The following is a 27870-nucleotide window of genomic DNA, read 5'->3' as shown; positions in this document are numbered from 1 at the left end:
CGCCCGGTTCTCAGTCCAGCTGATCCGCCTCCGGCTGGGCTGCTCCAGGCTTCTCCAGGATCGCAGTCAGACGCCATTCAGAGCATCAGGTCGGGGAGGTTGTCACAATCTGCAGAACGCACCGTCTGCAAGCTGAACCAGGAGATCAGGGTAACTATCCCCAGCCTGCGGTTCTCAGGTTGCTCCAGTGCAGGCAAAGCAGCTTCCAGGCAGCAGGCGTTCTGCGGCGATTAGAAACAACACCCAGCAGGACGCAGCCAGCGTGCACACACACACACACAGGTCTGGTTCAGGAAGGAGCGCAGGGCCGGGCAGAGCAGAGCGCTGAGCCAGGCTGAGGCCTTTGGTAGCCATTGGCAGTTTACAGGGTTTGCAGATATGGGTCTGGACAGGAATGTTGCATAAGATGTTTTTTTAATAACTGTTATTAAAAACACACCACACTCATGTTATGTTTGTTTCAGTTACGTTCCCATTCGTTCACAGGCCAGGCCCAAGGACATTCACACATCATACGTATGGGGGCGGTTTTCCGACCCAACATGCCATTCTCACTGGCCTGGGCCATCCCTTCTTACACTCCCAAATAACACACTTGTGCATAATCTGTCCAAGGCCCTTCAGCTGGGCCTTGCAAGTACTGGACAATTCTGCCAGCCCGTTCCCATTTTCAGGAAATGAAAAACCAGAGGGTTCAGCTGATGCGTCAAATGAAAGAAGATGCTGAGAAATTCAGGCAATGGAAACAGCAGAAGGACAAGGAAGTGATCCAGCTGAAAGAACGGGTGAGCCCCCAACCTGCACCTCCCTCCAAAGAGTGAAACACACCATGAAAGCCTTTGCTGCAAGGCTTTGTTTAACTTGCGAGCATCTGAAAAACATCTGGGCAATGCTTTGAAGATAACATTAGTTCATATGGCTGCCACCTTTCAGCAGTTGTTGTAAACTGACTCGCCCGCTTGTGTCTGGCAGTCTTAAAGCTGTCAACACAGTCATCACGATTCAGCTCTAAAGCAGAAGGCAAATATATTAATATTTGTAAGTATTTCAAATTGTAGGATTTGACTGCAGAATGGGAGGTATTGAAACTTTCAAAGAAATACTGAATCTGCAGGTAAACAGTGAGAATTGTTCATGAAATCCAGCTGTCTTGTAGCATTCAAGTGCAATAGGCAGCAAACATCTGTACCTCTGGAGTCCTGGTCTCCCAGAAATTCTTCTGGGGGAACTTTTCTTCCCAAAACGTCGGGACACTCTTAAACTTCTGGCTTTCAGTCTCTTAAACCTTCAGAGTCCTTAAACCTTTAGGATGGGAAGCGTGGAGCCCCTTCTTGTCTCAAAGCTTGTAATGATCAGTGAAACTGGTGCCATGAAACGTTTGCATTGCAGAGCAGCAAATGGAATTATTCTGTTCCAAGAAGCCTGAAGCTGGCAATAGGTATTATTGTGTTTTGTCATTTTTTTTCCCCATTTGTCTTAACTATTTCCCTGCAGGATCACAAGAGGCAGTATGAGCTCCTCAAGCTAGAACGTGATTTCCAGAAGCAGGCCAATGTACTTCGGCGCAAAACGGAAGAGGTGAGGAGCGGATATCCACCAGAAACTCCCAAACCATTCCTAGAGGTCTGCAAAGTACAGTTGGAGGTTGTAATAGGATGTGCAGAAGCTTCTTAAAAGCAGTTTAGAGATCTGGAAAGAGGTGTTTTTCTCCCTGTAGAAAAGCCCCGTGCTTCTGGCTTGTAGGCTCTGAGGGATTCTGGTTAAACCTGCTCCCTAAAGGGTAAATGTCCCTGTGTCCCGATGTCTGGCTTGCGCTGTGTTTACCTCCTGGTTTCAGCTGTTGCACATGAAGTGAAGTGGCTACTGTTCAGCTTTTGTGTGAAATGTTTTCCAGGCAGCAGCCGCCAACAAGCGCCTGAAGGATGCTCTGCAGAAACAACGGGAGGCTGCAGAGAAACGGAAGGAAACTCAGAACCGGGGAATGGAAGGCGTTGCTGCACGAGTAAAAGTAGGTGATACATGTTGTGCATTCCACGAATGAGCAAATTGAGTTTTAACTCGGTGCCGCTGTGGTTGACGGCTGGAGAGCAGAGGGGAGAAACATGGCGTTACCTATTAAAGGAGGCAACGTGATTATTGAATTTGTCTATGAAGGCGTTTCAGAAGGTGCAGTTCTGAAGTTGAGGCGGCAGTAAAACCCTGCTGACTTCTAGTTGGCTGTGATTACGTACACGGTGCAATCTCTACAATTAAAATGGATCTCTGAGCTCTTCCAGCAGCTGCTGCTGCTGTTCTTGTCCCTCCTTGTCATGAGGTGACAATGGTTGAGTCGCAGCATGAACAAAAACTGAGGTTTGCTTCTCAAAATGGTTTCGGGGCTTTCTTTTTGTTTGCTTGTTTTTTGGGGGATTTTTTTGTGTGTTTTTTTGTTGTTGTTTTGTTGATTTTTGTTTTGTTTTCTTTCTGTTTTGTGTTTGTTTGGCATTTTTTTGTATGTCTTTTTGTGGTTTGTGGTTGATTTCTTTCCCCAATGGCAATAGTGATAACTCAGGCTGACACTGGGCGTGCGATGGACGCTGCCTTAGCCCTGCACCTTCCACAGCTCTGTATTCCATGCAATATTCATAATTACGTGCCTTCTGGTGCAAGCAGAGCCGGCTTTTCTGTGCAGAATTTAGTCAGACATGTCCTTAATCACCATCAAAGGGTAACTGCATGGTTTCTCCTCAACCCAATTGGTACCAACATGCATGAGCAATGCGACTTTCCTTTGATTCCGAGCCCGTTCCGCAGCCGCGTCCCCTCCCGCCGTTCAGCGGCCCCGCTCGGGCGGCTCTCGCGGGGCGGCAGGAAATCCAGCGAGAAGCCGTCGTAGAACCACCGGCCCTCCATGGCTGCGCCCCGCCCCCTGACGCACGGCCCCGCCTCCTGACGCACGTCTCCGCCCCCCGACGCACGGCCCCGCCTCCTGACGCACGGCTCCGTTTTTAAATGTTGGCGGTTGCTGCTACCCCATTCACCAACGGGCGGCGGCGGGTGCGTTACGGGCCGGGCGGGACGGGGCCGCCGCTGGGCTGGTGGCCGCCGCGTTCCCCCTCTTTCTCCCACTTCTTTTCCTTCTTCATCCTCCCCGGCTTCTCCTGGTGGTGTCGCGGGGAGCGCGGAGGGCCTGGCCCGGGGCTGGGCGCGGCCTGCGGGGTCGAGCCGGAGGCTGCTCCTGCCTAGGCCGCGGCGTGCAGGCCCGGGGGTCGCCGCGCTGGGCCCCGCCGGGCGGTACCTCCCGGCATCCCTGGGCGCTGCCCCTGCGAGGCCTCAGGCGGTTCTGCTCTCTGCAGGGTGGCTGAAGATGGTGAGGGAAGATGAGAAGTGGATCCCGGTGCGGGTGGCCCTGCGCTGCCGGCCCCTGGTGCCCAAGGAGACCAGCGAGGGGTGCCAGCTGTGCCTGTCCTTCGTGCCGGGGGAGCCGCAGGTGAGACCGGCCTTGTGCCTGGAGGTCGGTCCTTGTCCCCTCTCCCGCCCCGGGGTGCTGGGGTGGCTCAGCCAGCGCTGTCTGTTCTCTTCTTCTCCGCAGGTGGTTGTAGGTAATGATAAGTCCTTCACCTATGACTACGTGTTCGACCCATCAGTTGAACAAGAGGAAGTTTTCAACACTGCTGTCGCCCCTCTCGTACGGGGCATCTTTGAAGGTTTGTGGTAACCAGGGTCCAACTCTGTTTTAAAATACTGGGGATTTTGGTGGGCTCAGCTGTGTGGAATAAGGTGCTGTTTAATTCTCCATTCTAACTCACTTTTTCTTTGGCATTCTTGGGAATTAGTCTTGTGCTATCTAGACACTTGACTATAGTAAGACGTCAAGATGACTTGTGTGTGTTCACTGTGTCATTTTGGTTCCTGAAGTAGTTTATGTAAGGCAAGCGAGTTTCATCAAGAATGATATAGTGAATTGATAAGCATTCTATGCCAGGAGCTGTTACCAATGCTGCAGTGGAGCTGGGATGACAGAGAATTACGGAGTGTTTCTGTCACTGGCTCTAGTAAAGCAACAGCATAGTCTTAAATAAAAGCTGCAATAATAATTATATCAGTGCTTTAAGGAGCTTTTAATGGGCTTTTCCCCTTGATGTTGCAAACTTCTTTGGAAGGATCCTGTTAGTAGAATGCAGCTTTGTTTGTCAAAGCTGCTTCTGGTTCCCACGTGACCGTCTCCTCTGGTGTCCTTTGTTCCCCCAGGGTATAATGCAACTGTCTTGGCCTATGGACAGACAGGATCTGGGAAAACGTATTCCATGGGAGGTACATACACGGCCAATCAAGAGGATGAACCTAGCGTGGGGGTCATCCCTCGGGTAATCAAACTGCTGTTTAAGGAGAAGGAGCAAAGGCAGGATTGGGAATTCGACCTCAAAGTTTCTTATCTAGAGGTAAAAGTTGTTTTGATTTTCAGACTCTTGTAAAGTTAAGAATTGCAGATAAAGTGAGTTTTGATGAGGTCACCTCCTTCAAGAAAGGCACATTTATCAAATCAAAATGTGAGACTACACAAGGTCATGTCAGGAACTAGATTTTGAGCCCTAGGGATCTTTCTCTAAATGTAAAATGAATAGAACGTCCTGCAAAATTAGCCATGACTTCAGCGTAACTGTATGTCTTCCTCTTGCGAGGCTGCTGACTCTGAGCTGCTGCTCTGATGCTTTCAGATCTACAACGAGGATATTCTGGACCTGCTGTGCCCATCAAGAGAACGATCTTGTCAAATCAGTATACGGGAAGATCCCAAAGAGGGCATAAAGGTCAGTTGCCCTGTTAGATGTGGGGACAGGAGGGAGTGCCCTGGCTTGGGAGAAGTGTTTTGGTGAAATGAGTTGTCCTGTCCCATCAGGTGGGATGAGTTAACTCAGAATGTGATGTGCACCTGGTCTGACCAGGTGAGATCTGGTGTGAGTTAACTCTGGGTATTTCTGTGTGTTAAAGCAAAGTGAGTGACAGACAATCACTCCAGAGGTCCAATTCAATTATGGATTTACTAAAAGCTCTTGGTGGAATACATATTACAGTGATTAGTGACTTGGCAAGTGGGAGGTGCCAGGCCTTGGCAGACTCCTCTGTTACAATGAGCTGAGTTTATCTTGCAGCTTGACAGAGGTCTGAAATTTATGTTTGAGCTGTACAGCACAGGCCTGGGCTCTTTTTGCCTCTCTTTGTTTTTTAAATTTCATTCCCGCTATTATATATTTTACATGCAATTCCAATTAGCTGAGCAACAGGTATTCCTTTTACATTCCTCAGCCCTATTTACCTTTTGCAACTTCTTACACATGTCAATAAAAAGCATATTAAACATCAATCCATTATTTTCATTTTTATAGAACCAAATCATATTCTAGCAGCTTTTCAAAGCAACCCCTCCCAAGTTCACGTCCATCACAGCGTTTAGTTTTAAAAAGCTAACATACACTACTGTACTTCACCTCATTTTCCAAAGTTCTGCAAAACAACATTAATTGCAATACAGCACTATAACCCAGAATCCCACATTCAGGCCATAATTGAATAAAATATAATTTCAAACTTTCTTTTATCAGAGGATTCCCCACACAAATTTACTCTAATGTGTAAAGCTGCATCTTAAGGGGGAGCAAGGTGATACTTCAGTAGCAGAACTGGTTTCCATTTTGTAATTATCTCCCCAAACAAAATTCTTTTGGTACCAGATATAAATATGCAAACTAAAATACTGAGTTCAGATCTGCAAACCAAGTACCAGTTTCAAATATGCAAACAGATCACAATTCAACTTCTTCAAGACAATATCTTGATTAATTTAGCATTGCAGCTTTGAGCTGTTTGGTGCTCAGCCAGGTGGAGGCACCGCTGGGTCTCCCTGACAAAACAGGTCAGCGTGGCTGGAGCCCCATGGCACCTGCCCCCCTGCTGTTCTTCAGTGGGCTGGGCTGGGCAAGGCTTTTATTAGCATCTCATATGGGTTGCTACAACTTTTACCCCAAAACAGACTTCTTTATCTGGTGTACATACAAAAAAGCCAAATTTAGTACATCCAGATGAGACACAGCCTGTCACAGAGCTGTGCAAGTCTGGATGCTGGAATAAAGCTAGTAGGCTAGAAAGAAAAGTAACAGCTATCACACACAAAATCTTATCACTGCATTTGCACAGGAAAGAGCTAAATTGCTCACAGTCTTCTGTATCATCACAAAATGTATGGTTTGGGTCTATGTATTCTCTGGATTTAACAGTCTGTGAGCTTACTGTACCATAGAACAGGCAAAGACTTAATGAAACTGTAATATGTTTAAACAGAGACCTGCAAAGAAAACAGGTTAATAAAGAAAAGCATCTCGCGAGCTGTTCTGCAAGTTGCTGTGATTAATTTCTTATCAGCTAATTCTCCCTCTGCTTACTCTACCTCTGTTGCTGCTTAGAACACTCTGCTGCCAACTCTATCTGCAATTATTTAATCCCTTGTTTGTCTTTCTGCGCAGCTATCAGTGCAGCTCCCAAAACAGCAAAGATCTTAAACCTGTTTTCTTTTGCCAAGTCCCATATTTGCTCCGTTACAATCTCTGGGGACGACTGATGTCCCGATGCCCACCTAAGATCTTCAGGAGTTGGGCAAGCCTTATAATCTTTTAGTAAACTCAACAATGCGGAGCTGTCTAGGTCTGGCTTAACCTGGGATGCCATTACCCACTGCCGGAGAACACGGCACAGGCCAGTTCTCCGTTATCAGCCAGGCTTCTGTCTGCTTTGGAGACCTCTAAAACCACTTCTCACAGAAAACCCCACTCCTGGTATCCAAAAACTGTCCCGTCCCACCAGGTGGGATGAAGGATGAGTTAACTCTGAATTTACTAAAAGCTCTTGGTGGAATACAAATTACAAATACAAATTACAGTGATTAGTGACTTGGCAAAAGTATGTTGTTATATCATAAAGCTTAATAAGGCTTTAGCAGCAGAACTTACAATGATCAAGGAGGAAAAAAGAGAGAGAGAAGAAAAATGAAGTAGATATGTTAGACTAAGGTGTCAGAGAGAGAAAGATATCACTGCTCCATAGGTTGTGCCATCCTCTGGAAGGGGGGGACATGCTGAAGATTTTGGTACATGCCACCACCTCATGTCGCATATGAGGTCATTTTATAACCCAGTTCATTTACATGTGAGATAGGAGGGGATGGTTCATCTCCTCCCTCTGTTCACTCATCATGTTAATTAGGAAGACTCTTCTGGAAATGAGTCTGGGGTCTTTGAACTAAGAGAAAGTTCCCAGTACTGACCAGAAGTGAGTTGTTTTGCCTGTCAGGGGTTAGCTGTTGGTTTGTGGTTTCTTCTGGTAGTTGGTTGTCCAACACGTGGTTCATCTCCATCATCCCACTTAGGCCATGAGGCCTTCACAGCAACACTTAATTGCCTCTCTTAAAAATCTATGTTTCATTTCACGAAACCTTGGGAAAGGAAAGACGTGTCTGCCTCCACAGGCATCTATTTTTTCTGCCCAAAGTGTCAAAAACTTGGTGTTTAAGGCATAACATCATTCTTTGTTTGAATTGGGATGGGGGGAGCACTTCAAGGTTGTCACACGAGTGTCTCCCTTCTTGCACACTGCTTTATATAAATGAAACTACTGATGGTCCTAAAGTTATTGGTGATCCTTAAGTTTGTTCAAAAAGCAACACCGATAGGGTCAGACATTCATGACAAAGCCACTTGGAAGTTCTATTCTGACTATTTTTGAAGGCTGATTTAGGTGAATATCAGAATGTTGTACTTTAGGTCCTCACCAGATTTCAAACTCTGTTGCAACCCTTGTCTTTTGGCAGATGTAGTGTGCAACAAAGGGATCCGAGGGGAACCTGTTGGAGTGCTCAAGTTCTTGGTGGTTTTGTACAGATGTGTGTTTATACTGTAGTACAGGAAATCATCGTTCTGCTTCTTGCTTTTTCTACCTGTTTTGTATTTCAACTTCCATCCATCAGTTGTGCTGCTTTCACACAGTTCCAGTTTGTGGGGTGGATTGTCCGCTGTGGTCCGCACAGTGTGGGTGTGTGGGACGCCTGTACCTATGATCTGTTAATAGTTTTGTTTAGTGTAATCTTGTGCTGCTCACCGGGGAAGGAGAGGATAAATGCTGCTTTCTTCCTGGCTGCAGATTGTAGGGCTAACAGAAAGAAATGTCACCCATGTCCAAGATACTGTGTCCTGCCTAGAGCAAGGGAACAACTCCAGAACAGTGGCCGCCACAGCAATGAACTCCCAGTCCTCTCGTTCCCATGCCATCTTCACCATTTGCATTGATCAGAAAAAGAAAAATGACAAGTAAGTGTGATCACACAGCTGTTGGGAATCAGACTTACTCAAAATTTCATAGTCCTGTCATTCTCTCCTGGTCTTGGATCAACTCCTGCTCTTGAGGCAGTTAATTTCTTTGGCTGTCTCTGGTAAGAAATATATCTTTCAGCCAGGTAACCACTGGGCTGCTCCTTCCCTAACTGCATGTTTACTCGAGAGAGTAAAATAAACTATTTCTACCACAGGAACACCAGTTTTCGCTGTAAGTTACATTTGGTTGATCTTGCTGGCTCTGAGAGACAAAAGAAGACCAAGGCTGAGGGAGACCGACTAAAAGAAGGTCTGTAGGAAAAGGGCTGGCATAGCTTGGGTTTCTTACCATTTTTGAGTTAATAAATTGAGTCCTTGTCAGGAAAAACAAAGCAGTTCTTTAACCTTTATAATGCGCTTTCTTTAGCCTTAAATTTTTGTAAAAAGGACATAAAATGACCAGTTCCTGCTCACTGTCATCTGTTTGCATGCAGGCATCAACATAAACAGAGGGCTTCTCTCCCTGGGGAACGTAATTAGCGCTCTTGGTGATGAAAACAAAAAGGGAGGCTTTGTCCCCTACAGAGACTCAAAGCTAACAAGACTGCTGCAAGGTAAGAGACAGGTGGTGATCAAGCCTAAATCTACAGATGTGCTTTAATTAACAAAGCAGCAAAAAAACCAACAGCCATACAACTGCAGTTCAAAGTGTTGACAAAGGGATTACTTCTACTGGTTTAGTTCGTCTTCTCACTGCAGTGAGACCTTTCCTTTACTCTTCATTTTTAGGTTACAGATGCACTGAGGCTCACTGGTGGGTCCTGCTCTTTTGCAGTTCCTAGGTGTTGGGAGGAAATTCGACAAATTCAGTGCTTTTTTTGAGGGAGGGAGAAGGAATATGAGAAGTCTGGAAGCAGAGGTCTGTTATTATGCCCTGATTATAGCTGCTTGCTGGAGGTTGTCGCAACCAGAATGAAGCTCAAGCTGTCTGTGCCTTCACTGTGCACGTCATATTTGTGTTTTGTTTTCTTAGTCTGAGTATCTAGTCTTTGTGGTACTTAATTTTCCATAGTTGTGGTAGTCCTTGAATACATTTTATTTAAATTAGCCTTTTTGTGTGGGTATAGCTGTAGTAATGCAATTTACTGGGATTTTTTGGTAGTTAAATAACTCAGTAGAAAAAGTTAGGATCTTCAGTATTTTCCATATCTGAAAACATTTAATAAAAAGGAACTGTCTCATGCAGAGCTGGATGTGGAGCCCTTTCTTTTTCTGATCAAAAGTTTTATGTAGCCAATATGCGTTTGTGTACAACCAAAGGCTAAAATTCCATGCAGCTTGATGGTCTAAACAAACAGGTTCTTAGCCAATAATTCTTTAAATTTGAAGACTGTGAATTCGGATGTCTGGATATTCACGGAGGTTTTGAGTTGTTATAGTGTGGGAAATCAGAAAGAACTATGCCAGAAATTGTGCACAGAAATGACAGTAATTGCAGATGTTACTCAACAGGACAACAAGATTACTGGGGATTCTGAAGTGAAATCATTGGTGCTTAGAGCTGAGATGTACCTTTGGAACTTTGGCTTTCAAAAAAAAGCTCTTAGATACTGACTGGGGCAGAGGACAAAGTAGGTGACAATGCCACACAACTACAGGTAGCTGTTGTGTGTTCATTGTCATCCGCTTTCTGTATCTACAGCGAGATGTTTTCTACCTGTAGCATGGATATGCACTCACGTGGTTTTAGATACCTCAGTGATGATATTTTTCTGCTCGTTCTTGCTCTCTCAAAGTGCTGTGCTTTGTTTTCCTTCTCAGATTCTCTGGGTGGTAACAGCCACACTCTGATGATTGCCTGTGTGAGCCCAGCAGATTCCAATCTAGAAGAAACCCTGAATACCTTACGTTATGCTGACAGAGCAAGAAAAATAAAAAATAAACCAATTGTCAACCTTGATCCGCAGGCGGCTGAGCTGCATCATCTGAAGCAGCAGGTACTGGGTGCTTTCTGCAGGGGAGAGGAGCAGATCTGTCCTCTGTTCAAGTAGCTTAGGAAGGCAAGCAATGAGTTTCTCTCATGTGAGAGGTAATAGCAGAGCATTGGGTCAGCAAAGCGAGAGACCTGCCCTTGGGCTCCTTTCAGCTGGCTGTGCTGGCTTCACATCCTCTGATCTGAGCATTCCTCAGGGAGCTCTTGGGGTTTTTTAGGAGTGAATTACATTAAATACTGTAGCAATGTGGTTCCTTTCCCCAGGTAATGCTAAAAGGACAGTTGTGGATATTAAGGATTTTAATAGTGTTCCAGTTAGTACGTGGGAGAGATTTACAAGTAGCAATTGTTTGTCTTTCTAGGTTCAACAGCTACAGGTGTTACTGCTGCAGGCCCATGGAGGGACCCTCCCTGTGTCCATCAAGTAAGATTTGTAGATTAATTCTTAATGGTCTGGTGGCTGTCACGCACCAGCACGGGCTCTAGATCTCCTTTTCTCCAGACAGTGCTGGAGAGTGAGGGCAGAACAAACTAGTTGCTTTCTAATAGCATCTAGATATTTTTTTCTCTTTTTGTTCTTCTTTTTGTCGTGCTTACTGAAATTCCATGCAAAAATCTGTTGTAGGAAACATGAGGGGAACTAGGCAATGTCTCCTAACTATCTGTTTCTCAGACCCATCCATCCCTCTATTTTTCCTCTCCCCTACCTCTAAATATAGGGCACCGTTGTTCTTAAAAGCACAAAATGGAGAGAAGAGTTGGATTCTGTAGGTTTTGTCTTCTGAGGATGTTTCAAAACCCAAGTACATGCAGTTTACAGACTTGCCACTGCTTAAACAGCATTATTGTTTCAAAAAAGGGTGTTTTCTTCTCTTGCAAATGTCTACTTTTGCTATGCTACATTACTTAAGTTTTTGAATTCAGATTAGGCTTCCTCCAGTTAGTTCTGTTCATCTGCTACAACCTATATCTATTGTAAGTTATTTAGGAAAGTTGAAGGTAATTTCAGTGCTGTTACAAACCTCTAGTGAAATCATGTTTGCAAGCAAACTGGTTCTTAATATTTCAGTAGTATGGCGCCTTCAGAGAACCTCCAGTCCCTGATGGAGAAGAACCAGTCGCTAATGGAAGAGAATCAAAAGCTGAGCCAAGGGCTGAGCGATGCTGCTGGACAGACAGCACAGATGCTGGAGAGGATCATTCTGGTAAGGTTCAGGTACTCAGGAAGAGCTTTCAGTTGCATGGCTTCCCCCTTTTAGCTGAAGATTAATCCATAGGAGTTCCCTGTACTAATGGTGTGTTAGGAATCTCTGTCTTTAATGTTCCTTTCACATTTATTTCAAATCTCCAGCTATTAGTCAGAACCGAAAGTCCTCCAGAGCCTCTTGGAGCCTGTAGATCTGGTGATTCCAATGGGGAAAAGTAGGCCTGAATCTTGCAGCTCTTCTGTGGCTTTAGCATTTTCAATACCAACACTTGCACAAGTGCTCGCTCTCTTCTCTCTTTCTCACCCCACTCTGCTTCGTTTTCATTCATTGCTGTGAAAAGGAGTGTTTAGTCTAAACAACCTGCTGAGGATGATCATGCGAGTTCTTTTCAGTACACTGATTTGCCAGAGTGACAACTTATCTTCCACTACAAGTAAGCTAGCTGGTTTGTGACTTCTTGTGTCGCTTTTCCTACAATTCAGTATATTTCTGACTTCTCTTAGACAGAACAAGAAAATGAGAAGATGAATGCCAAGCTAGAACAACTTCAGCAGCATGCTGCGTAAGTCTCTTTCCAAGCCCCGCTCATGCTGAGGAAATGTCTTTCAGCATTAAATGTTTTTGTTGGAATAAACTGGATACAGTCAATTTGTGTTTGTTCATCCAGAGCTCGTTTGTATGCGCAGTGGGGAAAGTTGTTCCTTATTGGCACGTGTGACCCAAATGTGCCATCTAACACTCAGAGACTCATCCCCCTGTCTGCATTGCAGGTGCAAGCTGGATCTGCAGAAGCTGGTGGAGACTGTGGAAGATGAGGAACTAAAAGAGAATGTTGAGGTGATTCGCAATCTGCAACAAGTGTTGGCCCAGTTGCAGGTAAGAGTGAATCCAGAGAGAGAAGAGTGTGTGCCAGGCGAGTTTACTGTGGAAACCCAGGGTTCTTCTGCCAATCTGCTGAAGCTTTGCAGAAGTTTTGCTTAAGGAGCCCAGGAATTACACGCGTTAGATGACTTCAAAACCAGCTGCCCTGCTGGGCTTTTAATGCTGCAGAAAGGCCACTTGTGCTTGAGTGGCTGCACATGGTGGGAGAAAAGGAGGAGTCTCCATAAAATAATCTGATAGTGGGAGATGATCATGGATTTACAGTCCAAAAGCTGGGATTCGAGCTACAAACTTGGTAGTTTTAATGAGCGACTGAAATTGCAGAGACCTGAAATTGTTCTGTAGAAAGTGCCAAGTCTTTGTCTAATTGAGGAACTTCTCTGTTCTCGCTCGTTAGATGTTTCCCCTGTTCCCAGACTCCTCACTTTTGTGGGGAGGTGGCTGCCAGTGCTGGAGTTCAGGGACAACCAGAAAGAAGCCTTGTCCAGCTACTTCATTTTCCACTTTCTGCCAAAATTGTTTTCTCTTTGTCCTATATAGAGTGAAAATGCTGCTACAGTGGAAGCTGCTGCAGAGATGGGAAACTCTCCACAGGGTGCTGCAGCTGTAAGTCAGGGGAGTCCGGCTGTGCAGAGCATGTTTCTATCCCCCCATCACTCTTTTATTTGCATCCTTTGCTAGTTTCCTAATCCAAATCTTTGGTAAATAGCATGTGTCCCTTTTCTGTGTGATGCCTTTTTACACTCTTATTTGTTCAATGCGTTCAGGATCAACAACCTGTTCTCATTTGTGAATATCTAACTTTTGATATAAAAATCGTATTGGAAGCGTTCTGCAAAAACTGTGCTCATGGAGTGCAAGAGATTTGGAGCGGCCTGTCCTGCTCATCGCTGTGTCTCCTCCAGGATGCAGAAATGGGCCAGGACACCACGAGAACCTCGGATGACTTCACCACTCAACACGCTCTCCGTCAAGCACAGATGTCCAAAGAGCTGCTTGAACTGAACAAAGCTCTGACTCTGAAAGAGGCGCTGGCCAAAAAAATGGCACAGAATGATAATCAGCTGGAGCCCATTCAGTCCCAGTACCAGGTAAACTCTTCTGAAATAGTTCTGGTAAGGATGTGTTTGGTTTATTTTCCCTGATTAACGCAGCTGCTCCTTGCTGAGGAGGGAAGGGTTCTGACTAAGATTTCAGTGTACGGAGAACTAGCCCTTTGGACACTCTGCTTGTAAACAGGGTGGTTTACAGCCTCTTGGGAAGGAATGTGGTTTCTCAAGGCCTCCCGTCTTAAAGCTTTGCCTTGGGATGGAATTTCAGGGTTTTTATTTGGAGGCTTACTACTCTTGTCCTTTCTAGACTAATATCAAGGATCTGGAGTTGGAGGTCAGCAACTTGCAAAAAGAGAAGGAGGAGCTGCTCTCTGCTCTGCACATGGCAAAGAAGGACATCAACCAAGCCAAGTAAGAGTGCGCAAAGAGGTGCTGATAGCACCGGAAACTCTGTTAATGCACTTGCAAAAATTTATTGTCTTGCGCGTACTTCAACTATTTGTAAAGCTCTTATTTTGATGCAAATGCATCCCTTTAACATGCCATGTGAGTTGCATGAATTGCATGATGGCTTTAATCGGAGGGAAAGGTGAGAATACACAACTGCTTCATTTTCCATAAGGTGTCTGTAAAGTTGGAGAGCACTTGTTTGAGAATAATGGTAATTAGGTGGGTGTTTGGTTTCTTTGCAGACTGAGTGAACGGCGTCGGAAAAGACTTCAGGAGCTGGAAGCACAAATGAGTGAGCTGAAGAAAAAGCTGAATGATCAGTCAAAGCTCTTGAAGCTGAAGGAATCTACAGAACGCACCGTCTCCAAACTGAACCAGGAGATCAGGGTAACTAACCCCAGCCTGCGGTTCTCAGGTTGCTCCAGTGCAGGCAAAGCAGCTTCCAGGCAGCAGGCATTCTGCGGCGATTAGAAACGACACCCAGCAGGACGCAGCCAGAGTGCACACACACACACACAGGTCTGGGTCAGGAAGGAGCGCAGGGCCGGGCAGAGCAGAGCGCTGAGCCAGGCTGGGGCCTTTGGTAGCCATTGGCAGTTTATAGGATTTGCAGATATGGGTCTGGACAGGAATGTTGCATAAGATGTTTTTTTAATAACTGTTATTAAAAACACACCACACTCATGTTATGTTTGTTTCAGTTACGTTCCCACTCGTTCACAGACCAGGCCCAGGGACATTCACACATCATACGCATGGGGGCGGTTTTCCGACCCGACAAACCATTCTCACTGGCCTGGGCCATCCCTTCTTACACTCCCAAATAACATGTGTATAATCTGTCCAAGGCCCTTCAGCTGGGCCTTGCAAGTACTGGACAATTCTGCCAGCCCGTTCCCATTTTCAGGAAATGAAAAACCAGAGGGTTCAGCTGATGCGTCAAATGAAAGAAGATGCTGAGAAATTCAGGCAATGGAAACAGCAGAAGGACAAGGAAGTGATCCAGCTGAAAGAACGGGTGAGCCCCCAACCTGCACCTCCCTCCAAAGAGTGAAACACACCATGAAAGCCTTTGCTGCAAGGCTTTGTTTAACTTGCGAGCATCTGAAAAACATCTGGGCAATGCTTTGAAGATAACATTAGTTCATATGGCTGCCACCTTTCAGCAGTTGTTGTAAATTGACTCGCCCGCTTGTGTCTGGCAGTCTTAAAGCTGTCAACACAGACATCACTATTCAGCTCTAAAGCAGAAGGCAAATATATTAATATTTGTAAGTATTTCAAATTGTAGGATTTGGCTGCAGAATGGGAGGTATTGAAACTTTCAAAGAAATACTGAATCTGCAGGTAAACAGTGAGAATTGTTCATGAAATCCAGCTGTCTTGTAGCATTCAAGTGCAATAGGCAGCAAACATCTGTACCTCTGGAGTCCTGGTCTCCCAGAAATTCTTCTGGGGGAACTTTTCTTCCCAAAACGTCGGGACACTCTTAAACTTCTGGCTTTCAGTCTCTTAAACCTTCAGAGTCCTTAAACCTTTTGGATGGGAAGCGTGCAGCCCCTTCTTGTCTCAAAGCTTGTAATGATCAGTGAAACTGGTGCCATGAAACGTTTGCATTGCAGAGCAGCAAATGGAATTATTCTGTTCCAAGAAGCCTGAAGCTGGCAATAGGTATTATTGTGTTTTGTCATTTTTTTTCCCCATTTGTCTTAACTATTTCCCTGCAGGATCGCAAGAGGCAGTATGAGCTCCTCAAGCTAGAACGTGATTTCCAGAAGCAGGCCAATGTACTTCGGCGCAAAACGGAAGAGGTGAGGAGCAGATATCCACCAGAAACTCCCAAACCATTCCTAGAGGTCTGCAAAGTACAGTTGGAGGTTGTAATAGGATGTGCAGAAGCTTCTTAAAAGCAGTTTAGAGATCTGGAAAGAGGTGTTTTTCTCCCTGTAGAAAAGCCCCGTGCTTCTGGCTTGTAGGCTCTGAGGGATTCTGGTTAAACCTGCTCCCTAAAGGGTAAATTTCCCTGTGTCCCGATGTCTGCCTTGCGCTGTGTTTACCTCCCGGTTTCAGCTGTTGCACATGAAGTGAAGTGGCTACTGTTCAGCTTTTGTGTGAAATGTTTTACAGGCAGCAGCCGCCAACAAGCGCCTGAAGGATGCTCTGCAGAAACAACGGGAGGCTGCAGAGAAACGGAAGGAAACTCAGAACCGGGGAATGGAAGGCGTTGCTGCACGAGTAAAAGTAGGTGATACATGTTGTGCATTCCACGAATGAGCAAATTGAGTTTTAACTCGGTGCCGCTGTGGTTGACGGCTGGAGAGCAGAGGGGAGAAACATGGCGTTACCTATTAAAGGAGGCAACGTGATTATTGAATTTGTCTATGAAGGCGTTTCAGAAGGTGCAGTTCTGAAGTTGAGACTGCAGTAAACTCCTCTTTCTTTTTCCCTCCAGAGCTGGCTTGCAAATGAAGTAGAGGTTCTTGTTAGCACTGAAGAGGCTCGACGGCACCTTGCAGACCTGCTGGAGGACAGAAAGATCTTGGCACAGGAGCTCCATCAGCTTAAAGAGAAGAAAGAGGCTGGAGAAAACCCACCTCCAAAGCTGCGGGTAAGAGAGGGAAATACCATTTTCCCTGTCCCACAGCTCTGGCTGTTCAAGTACTGTCACTTGGTCACTCGTCTCTGACCTTTCCCTTCAGAAGGTGGGATGGAGATGGTTCCTCTCTGGAAGAAAAGGGCTCATGTTGTTACTGTCCCCTGGCATCTCAGGGAAACAGAGTTGCTGATGTAACTTGTTAATTAATGCAACACATCTGATGGATGTGAGTGGGTCACAGCCCTTATCAAAGACTTGATGCTTTCGAGAAGGAAAAATGGAATTTAAGCTACAGAGAGATGGCTCCTCTTTACTGAAATGTCTGTACATGGAAGCCCAGTCCTGCGTGCCTTTCTTCACCTATTGCTCATTTCTGTCCCTTGCTCTAATCCCTCAGAGACGCACCTACTGCATCACAGATTTGCAGACACCAGAGTTGGACCTTTCCCTGTCAAAGCAGATAGAAAGCCTGGAAACTGAGATGGGGCTCAGGTAAGGCAGCACCACAAAGCTCATTTGCATGGCCTTGCCTTCGTTTTCTTCCCCATCTCTACCTACAGTTCTTCTGTGGCAGTCCAATAAATTACTGACAGTGAAAAAATATGAAGTAAGGCCATGTGGTTTCTCCTGGTTTGATTCTTTTTTATTTCAAAATGTGGGGATGTGAGGGCACTGCTTGGCTGCTAAAATTGCTTTGTGCTTAAATGTTTGTGAGCATCTCTGAGGGAAACACTGTACTTTTAATTGGAAGTGGGGAGGGGAGGAGAAGCTCCCTGGTGTAGCCTTGCACGCTCCAGCTGCTTCCCTACGCACTCAAAATTGTAACTGGAATTGTTTTGTCTAATGTGCTGGTGACAGCCCAGACACTGGCCCAGGTTTTCTCCTGTGTCATAATCTCAAATACACACGTTCTTCCAAAGGAGTGCCCAGATAGCGGATCTGCAGCAGAAACTCTTGGATGCTGACAGTGGAGATCGGGTGAAACAGCGTTGGGACAGCATTGCAACAATTCTAGAGGCTAAATGTGCTTTGAAGTATCTCCTTGGAGAGGTAACTTCTGAATTTTCCTATTTTATCACTAAAAACAAAGGTTTTAAGTGCTTAGCCAGAAATAAAAAGATATGACTTACAGGCTGATAGCAGAGATGAATTCAAGCGAAGTGCTGCTGTGCTGGGTGAGGTTGATTTCGCCTTCACTGAAGCGTGTCTGCCCAACCGACTCGGGAAACATGGAACTCACTGACCCAAGCGCTCGTCTTGCTCTTGTCTTCCAGCTGGTCTCCTGCAAAGTGCAGGTGAGCAAGTTGGAGAGCAGCCTTCAGCAGAGCAAAGCCAACTGCTCGGACATGCAGAAGATGGTGACTGAAGAGCAAAACCACAGGGCGGAGATGGAGGCCGAGTTCCAAAATCAGTGTTTGCTGCAGGAGCAACAACACCAGGAGAAGGTAAAACAGGAGGGATGGACATCTGGAGAGCTCCTGTGTCTTGGCTCTGATTCCCAGATCTGCTCAGAGATAAATGCAAAGTGTTGTGCTGAAAGCAGCCGTGAGCTGGTCGAGGTTTGCTGAAGTCTTGCAGGACAGCTGACAAAAACCCAAGAAATCTCCCCATTTATCTTCTGTTTTATTTGATAACTTTTCGTGATGCTTTAAGTGAGGACGTCATACTTGAGCACCAGATGACTTTTGAAGTAGGTCAGGGCAGAATCACGCTGAAAATGGCAGAAATAATATTTCTGAAATTGCCAAGGCCTTAGAGCTGCCAGGAATTCACACCTGTTTGCTATGTTAATTTGCTTTTAGGTTCTGTACCTGCTCAGCCAGCTGCAGCAAAAAGAAACAGCGGAGAAGCAATTGGAAGATTCACTGAATGAGCAAGAGAAAAAGCTGCAAGAGCGAGTCAAGTTCCAGGTGGAGTGTTGGGATGTGGCTTTGGGGGAGATGTGGCCATGGGGGATACCTGTCACTCGGAGCGGTGGCTTGAGAGTGAGGAAGGTGCAGGAGGATGGAGAGTGTTTCCATTTGTAGCTAAAATTGTGCTCAATTCACTTGGTTCCAGGGGATAATTGTTATATGAGTTGGAATAAGCCTGGGGGGGTTCATGTATCTTTTTCTGTATTTTCTTCCATTAAATAAATGTAAACAGGAGGAAGAGCTGGAGAAAATGCGGGAGATCTGTGAGAAGAACCAAGAGCTTCTGCAGGAGAATGAAACCCTTAAACAGGTAGAGATCTGTGCAGACATAAGTCGTAAGAGCTTTGTGGCAGCTGGGTTAATGAATTGGCAAAACTAACTTTTGTCCCTCTTAACAGAAACTGCTGCTGATCCAAGTTGCCAGTGGACAGAAGATACGTCACGCTCAGCAAATGTCATCTGAGTCCCCAGATTCTTCTTTTGAGTATATTCTACCCAAAGTAAAGGTGCTGCATCCCACTTCTCTTGCTTGTGTCGTACCTGGGTTCTTTCCAAAAGACAGTCTTGGCCAGTAATAATCTTGATTTCTTCCTCCCAAGTTGCTTTTTATAAGGCATCTTGTTCCATTTATTGAAGTGGGCCAGGTCTCTACTTCAGACAGCCCCGATGATGCCCGTTTTCAGAATACTGCTGAAACTACCTTGTGTTAGTGTTTGGATTTAAAAAAAGAAGAGAGGAAAAAAAAAAACCCAACTTGTTTCCATCTGGCTCTGTATCCTCCTTAGGAACCCAGGTGGCTTCTCTGCAGCATTTCCAGTCTCTGAATGATGGAGCAAAGCATCTGTCACAGAAAATGTAATCACTGCCTTGCGAAAGGGATGAATCTTAGTGCTGGGAGGAATAAATGATCTGACACTATTTTGCCAAGACTGTGACACCAATCTATTAACTTTCCAAGGCTTTGTCAACTTTTGTTTTTAAACTCTAGCAGTTTAAATTGAATTTTTAATCCCTGACAACTTGATCTTTTGTTTTTTCCCTAACCCTCCATCCTCCTTGGCTGCCTGAGGGGAATGGGGCCGTGGTTTGGGGCCCTCTGAAGTGCCCTTGTAAAACATAAACCCGCTGTTTGTTCTTCCGGGGCCTCAACCCTGTGATTTCTGCATGTAGCCAAAGGCTGGCCGGCAAACGACAGCGAAATCGCGTGGAAGATGCCCAGAAATGCACGTGGAAGAGCTGTTCTCAGACTCGGACACTGGAGAGGAGGCAGAGGATGCCGAGTGGCTTCCCGTAAAACCAGGCAAAGGAGCAAAGAAAGTCGTGATCGGGGTAAGATCTGGTTACCTGTGGCTTGTTCTTCCCTGGGAGTCACTTGCCTATGTCCTTACGCATCTGGTGTGTGTACAGAGAAACTGTGAGACGGTAGCGTCTCCACCATTGTTCTGAAAAGCCTTTATACATTGTTTATATTGGTTGTTGGGGTAGATTATGACACATTTCATGACAGAGTCACTGGAAATGTCAGTAGTTACCCCAGGAAAGCTTAAGAATTTTAAGGTCAAGCTTTAGTTCCTTTCACTGGAGCTTTCCAACCTGATAAATCCTGAATGACGGTACTAGGGGTGGTTTGGGTTTTGGGGAGTTCTTTTTGGCCGTGTTGCAGGAAGGAGCATTTGCGGTTCTTCTGTGTTCATTTACGCAACCCAGTAGAACCTGAGTGCAAATTCCGGCTCAGTTCAGAACTGAGTTCAGAATCACAGAATCCCTTTGGTTGGAAAAGCCCCTCAAGATCGAGTCCACCCGTTCCCCCACTGCCCCATGGCCCTGAGAACCTCATCTCAGGACTAAGAGAAGATGCTTTGGTGGGGATACTGAAGCAAGAGTTGGCTCTGTAGCTGCAAGATCTGTTTTTTTATTCCTGGGACGCAGGACTGACAGTGAGACAATGAAAGGTCCCTGGCAGCTTAGGGCTGGTCCCGTCTTTTCGATTGCTGCCAGCTGTGGCGATCTAGACTCGGTCTATAAAACATGAAGCTCTTTCTACACAGAACTCTCTTTTTCTGTTGTTTTTTCCTCTCTTAGTGCTCCTGCAAGGGCTACTGTGGGGACAGGCGCTGCGGCTGCAGGAAGCAGAACTTGGGCTGCAACGACGGCTGCAGCTGCGACTTGTTCAACTGCAGGAACAGGGACCCCGGCGTGCGGGTGAGCGGGGTGGGGGGGCCGGCGGCCAAACTGCCAGCGGTTTGAGCAAAGCCGGCTGCACAGGTCAGCGCTTGTGCTGTTAGTGGTTTGTCAACACCAGATATACACCGTCCTGAAACGTGTAACGTCGCTGGAATTCAGTGGTTAGCAGTGGGAACTGAGTACAGACTTTTCCACTGCAGTACCAGGAATATAGAGATTTGCACAGTGTCCCAAATCCCAGATTTACCCGCTTGTCAGCCCTGAGTCTGAGACAAACAATTTAAGTCTTCCTTATGCACTTAGTAAATGAAAATTGTGTCTTTAGCTTTAAATGGCACAAAAACGTAACTAATTTTTAGGGGATTTGTTGTTTGGTTTTGTTTTAAGAACAGAAGGGTGATTTAGGGAGGGGATTGTAGCATCAGGAAGGTTCATGAGCAACTGATGGTAGTGAGAACTCTTGATAGAAGGGTCTGCTGCACTCTTGGAGATTTGAAGTAGAGACCGCCTGTAGTGATTATTTAATTACTGTTTTATGAAACTAGTTGCCTGACAAAGGTGTCCAGCATCCTGTCCTAGGAATTACTTGACAAGCTGCTGGCTTGGAGACCCCTGATATTCCTTTAGCGGTGGGTGGGGAAGGAAGGGGGGTTAGATATTGTAGAAATGTCTTTAAACTTTGCTGCCCCAGGACGCTTTACTGGGCGAGGACCAAACAAGGGAGTCAGAAGGTTCCTTCAAACTTGAAGACCTCAGTGAAGTGACTGCAGGAGGGACCTTCTTTCAGCCTGTGAATATCACCTCACCCTCGGAGGTACTGCCTGACGCTGGGATAAATGAACAGGGGTTCTGAATGTGCGCACGCCTTAGTTAGGGCTAGTGACAGATCTTCAGGAAAAAAAAGACCCCAAATGATAGAGTGCTGGCAGGAAATTCCAAACAGACTACAGCTGTCAAGCCAGTTTGTATTTAAGCTTTGAGTCTGTGTATCTAAGCTTTGAGTTTGCTGAATTCTTAAGTTTTCGTACTAAAACTTTGCCACATGGGTGTCACACACTTTCCTGCTGCACCTCCCAGCAATCAGAGACTGGTGATCGAGGGGCCGGCAGGACAAAATCACGTCTGTCTACATCCAGAGCGACTGTTCTTAAGCCACTGGGTGCTCAGACTTGGCAGCTGTAATTTCACCTCAGCTGAATGAATTCCCTCATCCCACGTGTGCCCTCTGCGTGCTATTCCAGACGCCGTCTCATGAATTTGTCCTCAGAATTTTGTCGAGTAAAGAAATGAAGCAATTGTTGCTGTTGGCCTGGCAGCCTGTGTATGTGCTGCCCCGAGCTGCTGCTGCAGGGCGGCTCCACAATCGTCCTCTGTGTTTTTCCGCCAGGTGCTGAAGGACATCACGGAGCAGGAGGTGTCCCTGAGAAAGCCCAGCGCTGCTGCCGCCCTCGTGAGGGACGAGGAGGCCCGGGAGAACCAGGTACCGCTCGGCAAGAGGAAGAAGAGGATGCTGAGCAGCAACACCAGCTTCTTCTCGGGCTGCACCCCCATCAGGGAGTTCCAGTGACGAGCCCAGGGGCCGTTCTCGGGCGGTGCGTTAGACCCTCACTAGCACTATGTCAATAACTGTCGTGATTTTAATTAGGTTTTGTAGCTTTAATAAAGGTAGTAAAACCCCGCTGACTTCTAGTTGGACATGATTACGTACATGGTACGATCTCTACAATTAAAATGGATCTCTGAATATTCCAGCAGCTGCTGCTGCTTTTCTTGCAGGGGAAGCACAGGGGAGTGGGAGAAGTGGGGAGAAGGTTTTACGGCGCACTTAAAAACAACCAGTAAAACAATTAACTCACATTCCTGACGAGCTGCTTGATTTGCAGAGAGGAAACACACAGGAGCACGTAACATGTACTGTAAAACTCGCAGATAACACCTTGATAGCAAACATTAGCATTCTCTACTGCTAATTTCAACACCAGTTCTTCCTTAGCTTTCAAGTTTTCAACCTGCTTATTGATGGCCTCTTGAAGAGGGTCAATAAATTGCTTGTAATTCTCATTGGGACTCTGATTAGCTTCTTTATCTCCATTGCTTGACCTTATCCCCTAATTTCTGCCCTATATTGTCCCAAAGTTCAAGTTTAAAAGCCTTCTCGGTTTCTGCCGGGTGGCCGTTAGTTCTACACCAAACTAACAGACTACGTATGTTACTTTCTTCATATTTAAGTCCTCCCACAGAGAGAATAGCAGGAGGAGCTTTCTGTTTTGTTGTTGTTGTTTTTTGTTTTGTTTTCTTTCTGTTTTGCATGTGTTTGGTGTTTTTTTGTATGTGTTTTTGTGGTTTGTTTGTGTTTTATATTTTTCCCCAATGGCAATAGTGATAACTCAGGCTGACACTGGGCGTGTGATGGACGCTGCCTTAGCCCTGCACCTTCCACAGCTCTGTATTCCATGCAATATTCATAATTACGTGCCTTCTGGTGCAAGCAGAGCCGGCTTTTCTGTGCAGAATTTAGTCAGACATGTCCTTAATCACCATCAAAGGGTAACTGCATGGTTTCTCCTCAATCCAATTGGTACCAACATGCATGAGCAATGCAACTTTCCTTTGATTCCGAGCCCGTTCCCTTTCCGAGGGCGCACGCTCGGGTTCGCGGCAGCTTCACCTGTGCCCGTGGGGCTCTCGCCGGTGCGAGCGCTCGGAGGTGCCAACGCGCTCACCCGTGAAACTGCAGATCAGGACAAGAACCCGCGTGGTCCTGAGAGAGGGAACTGACTAACTAACTGTTCAAGGGTGCCTGGCTTAGAGCTTTGTGTAACCCATTATATTAAGAAAAAACACAACCTCGTCGAATGCCACAATAAGAAGTTTTACAGCACCTAGATGTAAACTTAAGGCACCAGCTGTAAGCTTGAGAAGATAAGGAAGATTTACAGCAAAACGGAATGAACCAGGCTGGTTTCCATTGGCTTGGCAGCTTGGGTTCCAGTCAATTCAACAGAATGAGCCAAAGGTAAAAGGTTCACTGTGACGAAGCTGAAGGAGCCTTCATCCACAGACCCCAAAGACCCCTCCTCAAGACCACCAAGTGACACTGCGCAGGCGCAACAGGGAGGGGTCAGGGAGGAGACTGTGGAAATGATTACCTGGGACTCATTTTAATAAGAAGCGGGGAAAGGTTATGAATATGTACAGGTGTTCCTGGGGTCATTATGAATATGTACCACCTTCCTGTATTTAAACACACCTCATATTGTGAGAGGTTGCGCATGAATGGTGGAACGATCCCCCTCGTGCCTGACGTCGAAATAAACGTGTCTGCTTTATAACCTTGTGAGTTGTAAAGTTTTATGACATTATAGGTTGTAAAGTTGTTTCCGCGCGTCAGTCCCACGCTGACTGCGGCCGCCTTTTTTGCTTTCCAAGCACGTAAAAAGTCACTGGTAGCCATAAAATGTTCATTTCCAAGTGAGTTAAAGAAGCTGGTGAGTCATGAGGACGTGACCCGGCACGAGGGCATCGGCCTCGTCCCACAGACCCTCCCGTCCTCGGGGACCTGGGAACGGGGGTCGGGATTATTTGATACCCGCAGAACAAAGACGTGGCACAAAAGGGACCAGATCGTGTGGGTTAAACAAACTGGTCGTACTGGTCGACAGGATGGTGGGATTACCCCCCGGGGCTGGGAGCTGCGGGGAGGGGGCACCTGGGCACAGGGAGAGTGGGGAGAATAGACGTTTATTCACACATTATATTAAACTATGACATATAAAATGTGCTGGGTTGACCGAAAATGGGTTCATTGTCTTCCTGCAGTGACAAACCCTTCCCTTTCCCAGCCAGCACGCTTGTAACTTGGACTTTGAGAACAAGAGATACCACCCAGCAGTTAATGTTTTAATTGCTCTGGTCTGAGTGCCAGGACACGCTGAGCTCTGCCCGCAGCTGTGGGGCCTGGGGGGGCAGGGGTTGACTGACACCCCCACTGAGCAATGAGGGTGTTCCAGCCCATTAGCATCATGCTAATTATTTAAGGGTGGGATGTTTAATGGGCCCTTTTGCCATTTTACAGAGGCCTCTGGGCTTCTTTGCCTTTTCTCCCCTTCTCGCCAGGATGGGCTCTGGGACCAGCTGTGTTGCTGGGACGGGCTGCTCAGCGGGGGCAGAGTTCATTTGGAATTGAATGAGTACCTTTTCTTTATGTTATAAATATCTATTTACTAGTAGAGTATTAGTATTTTGCTATTTATTACCCCGTGTTTGTCTCAATCAGGATTGTCCCTTCTCTGCGGGTTCTGTCCCCATGGGAGCGGTGGGGAGCGGCTGCTGTGCCTGGGTGGTGGTGTGGGACGTGTGGATATGTGCCTGAGTTTTTAATCAAATATCTTCTATATATTATGTTATATTAATTATATTATATTATATTATATTATATTATATTATATTATATTATATTATATTATATTATATTATATTATATTATATTATATTATATTATATTATATTACATTATATTACATTATATTACATTATATGCTATATACGATATATACACATTATATAGTAATATAATGTATTATGTGCCCTGTATTTTTTATATATATATATATATATACACACATATATATCTATATATAAAAATGTTCTCTGAGGTGTGTGTGGAGGGGGTGTGTGTGTGTATATATATATATATATATATATATGTATGTACGTATGCATATAAAAGAATAACTGTCTGTGAGACGGGAGAAGTGAGTGCATGTGGTGATTTATTAATGTTTAATTAGAGAGCCAATATAACAGAATTGTTGTCTATCTATTATAAAATAAATTCTAAATGATAGATTATATAATATACAGTAATGCATAATACTTATAGCATGTATCATATTATATATAATTACACAATAATATTATAATTATACTATGTATTATATTATTATATGCATAAGTTCTATTTTACGTACATAAAAGTCTGGCTCATATTGTGCATACAGAGAATGTTTAAATACAGAATCACAGCCAGACAAACAAACCTTAAGCTCGAGTCCAACCGTGGTTCTTTTTGTGTCTGTATGTGCGTATATACAAATACGTGTGCTTTATATTTAAGCTATATATGAACATAGTGTTATATGTTCGCTATTATATGCTTTATGTTCAGGTATATATTGAATATAATTTAAATCTGTATATATATATATATATATGTTTTTATATATAGCTGTTAAACACCCACTCACCAGCCTAAACCCTCCCGTGACAGGGTGGCTGAGCTTATGTTTGAATTAAATATATATATATATATATTTAAAAACAAACAAATAAATAAAAAACTATATAAAAAGCACAGGTTTCTATGTGTTTTAGATATACTATATATGAAGTAACCATGCGATTGTTACAGTATATCTTATGTTACACATTATATAGTAATATTATGTATTATGTGCCTTATATTTTATATTTATATACATATAATGTTACACAGTTACAGTATTATGTTACAGTTTATATTATGTTACACATTATATAGTAATAGTATGTATTATGTGCCTTATAGTTTATGTATATATATATATATAATGTTACACAGTTACAGTATTATGTTACAGTATATCTTATGTTACACATTATATAGTAATATTATGTATTATGTGCCTTATATTTATATATATATATATATATATAAAATGTTACACAGTTACAGTATTATGTTACAGTATATGTTACACATTATATAGTAATATTATGTATTATGTGCCTTATATTATATATATATATAATGTTACACAGTTACATTCTTATGTTACAGTATATATTATGTTACACATTATATAGTAATATTATATATTATGTGCCTTATATATTTTATATATATATTCTCTGATGTGTATGGAGAGAGTGTGTGTATATGTGTGTGTGTGTATATATAGATATGTGTATGTATGCATATAAAAGCCTAGCTGACTGTGCGACAGGAGAAGTGAGTGCATGTGGTGATTGAGTAATGATGTTTAATTAGAGAGCCAATCTAACAGCCTTGTTGTCTGTCGCCCCTGTATGTCCATCCGTACACCGAGGTGTCTGTGCACAGACCCCCCACACTGCACGTGTGGAGCGCAGAGGGGACAGACGGTGCCTGAGCCGGGACAGACGGACACGAAGGGAGACAGTGTGGGGAGCGGGGGGCTGGAGATGCAACAGCTGGTGGAATCATCAATAAGAAAATATTAAAATAATAAAAATATCAATATACATATAAAACAATAACACTATAACTATATGTGTAAAAATATACATCGGCATATATCAACATACATATTCTATAATATCAAATGTTAATAATATGCAGCATGTTCTATAACATGACATTGTGGCATATATTAAAGAAAAAAAAGTATATGATGTTTTGTTATAGCTTATGTTTTGTCACATATTATGTATGCTTTTATATAGGAAAATGAACTAGTGCCCGAGTATGTGTGCGTTTATACAGTGTCCATATATGGAACAGGTGACTCTGTGTGTGTGTGTGTGTGTGTGTGTGTAGGTAAAAAGCTAAACTGACCTGTGTATGTATGGCTACATACAGCTTTAATAAGCATTTTTAAAAAGGGGGGGGGGGGGGGAGTGGATATCTTATAGTTTTATTTATACATATAGATATGTTTGCATAGTATATATGTAAGAATAGTGTCTCTGAGAGTGTGGACGTGTACAATATTAAAAAAAATACATATTCTGTGTTACGGTGTATGCGCTGTCCAATGTTGTAGGCTGTGTATGTTCTACACCTATAGAAAGGGTGTCTGAGGCTGCACAGAGCGTAAATACATGTAGCTACATCAAAGAATGTGTCTGCAAGAATGTATATTTGTAACACAAGTGCATATACAATATATATTATATAAAAAGGGGGGCTGAGCATGTTTATGTGCATGCATAATTAACTACTCTATGTCCTTTGTATGTTCACACTATAGTCTCTCTATATATACAGTTTGTGTATATCTCTATCTCTATCTATCTCTATCTATCTATCTCTATCTATCTATCATCTCTATCTCTATCTCTATCTATCATCTCTATCATCTCTATCATCTCTATCATCTCTATCATCTCTATCATCTCTATCATCTCTATCATCTCTATCATCTCTATCATCTCTATCATCTCTATCATCTCTATCTCTATATCTCTATATCTCTATATCTCTATCTCTATATCTATCTCATCTCTATCTATCT

At 44.4% G+C, this 27870-nt stretch overlaps 2 protein-coding genes across 3 annotated transcripts; both read left to right on the top strand.

The window, feature by feature from the left end:
* Window positions 1–138: 138 nt before the first annotated feature.
* On the top strand, window positions 139–2041 carry LOC309444416 (chromosome-associated kinesin KIF4A-like; the record flags this gene model as incomplete). Its single annotated transcript, XM_082062201.1, has 4 exons — window positions 139–150; window positions 675–785; window positions 1495–1578; window positions 1895–2041. Exons 2-4 carry the CDS (start codon window positions 678–680, stop codon window positions 2039–2041), a joined length of 339 nt encoding a protein of 112 aa, XP_081918327.1. The 5' UTR covers window positions 139–150; window positions 675–677.
* A 921-nt stretch (window positions 2042–2962) lies between these two features.
* KIF4A (kinesin family member 4A) lies at window positions 2963–22294 on the top strand. Of its 2 annotated transcripts, XM_082061629.1 has the most exons (31): window positions 2963–3036; window positions 3336–3469; window positions 3572–3686; window positions 4231–4421; window positions 4698–4790; window positions 8170–8336; window positions 8555–8649; window positions 8834–8953; window positions 10161–10336; window positions 10695–10756; window positions 11402–11537; window positions 12044–12102; window positions 12311–12416; window positions 12963–13028; window positions 13328–13513; window positions 13782–13885; window positions 14167–14311; window positions 14832–14942; window positions 15652–15735; window positions 16052–16165; window positions 16377–16532; window positions 16918–17012; window positions 17441–17570; window positions 17795–17965; window positions 18323–18430; window positions 18666–18743; window positions 18832–18939; window positions 19604–19762; window positions 20516–20635; window positions 21309–21431; window positions 22005–22294. In XM_082061629.1, exons 2-31 carry the CDS (start codon window positions 3347–3349, stop codon window positions 22182–22184), a joined length of 3681 nt encoding a protein of 1226 aa, XP_081917755.1. In that variant the 5' UTR covers window positions 2963–3036; window positions 3336–3346; the 3' UTR covers window positions 22185–22294. The 2 variants fall into 2 exon arrangements, with proteins under 2 accessions (XP_081917755.1, XP_081917754.1); XM_082061628.1 differs by lacking the exon at window positions 2963–3036 and having other exon boundaries at window positions 11405–11537.
* Window positions 22295–27870: the final 5576 nt, after the last annotated feature.

This window comes from Streptopelia decaocto (assembly GCF_964273445.1).
Source record: "Streptopelia decaocto genome assembly, chromosome: 10".
In the NCBI taxonomy this organism is placed as follows: Eukaryota; Metazoa; Chordata; class Aves; order Columbiformes; family Columbidae; genus Streptopelia; species Streptopelia decaocto.
The sequence above is the reverse complement of the archived record's forward strand: the minus strand, read 5'-3'. Positions and strand labels throughout refer to the sequence as shown.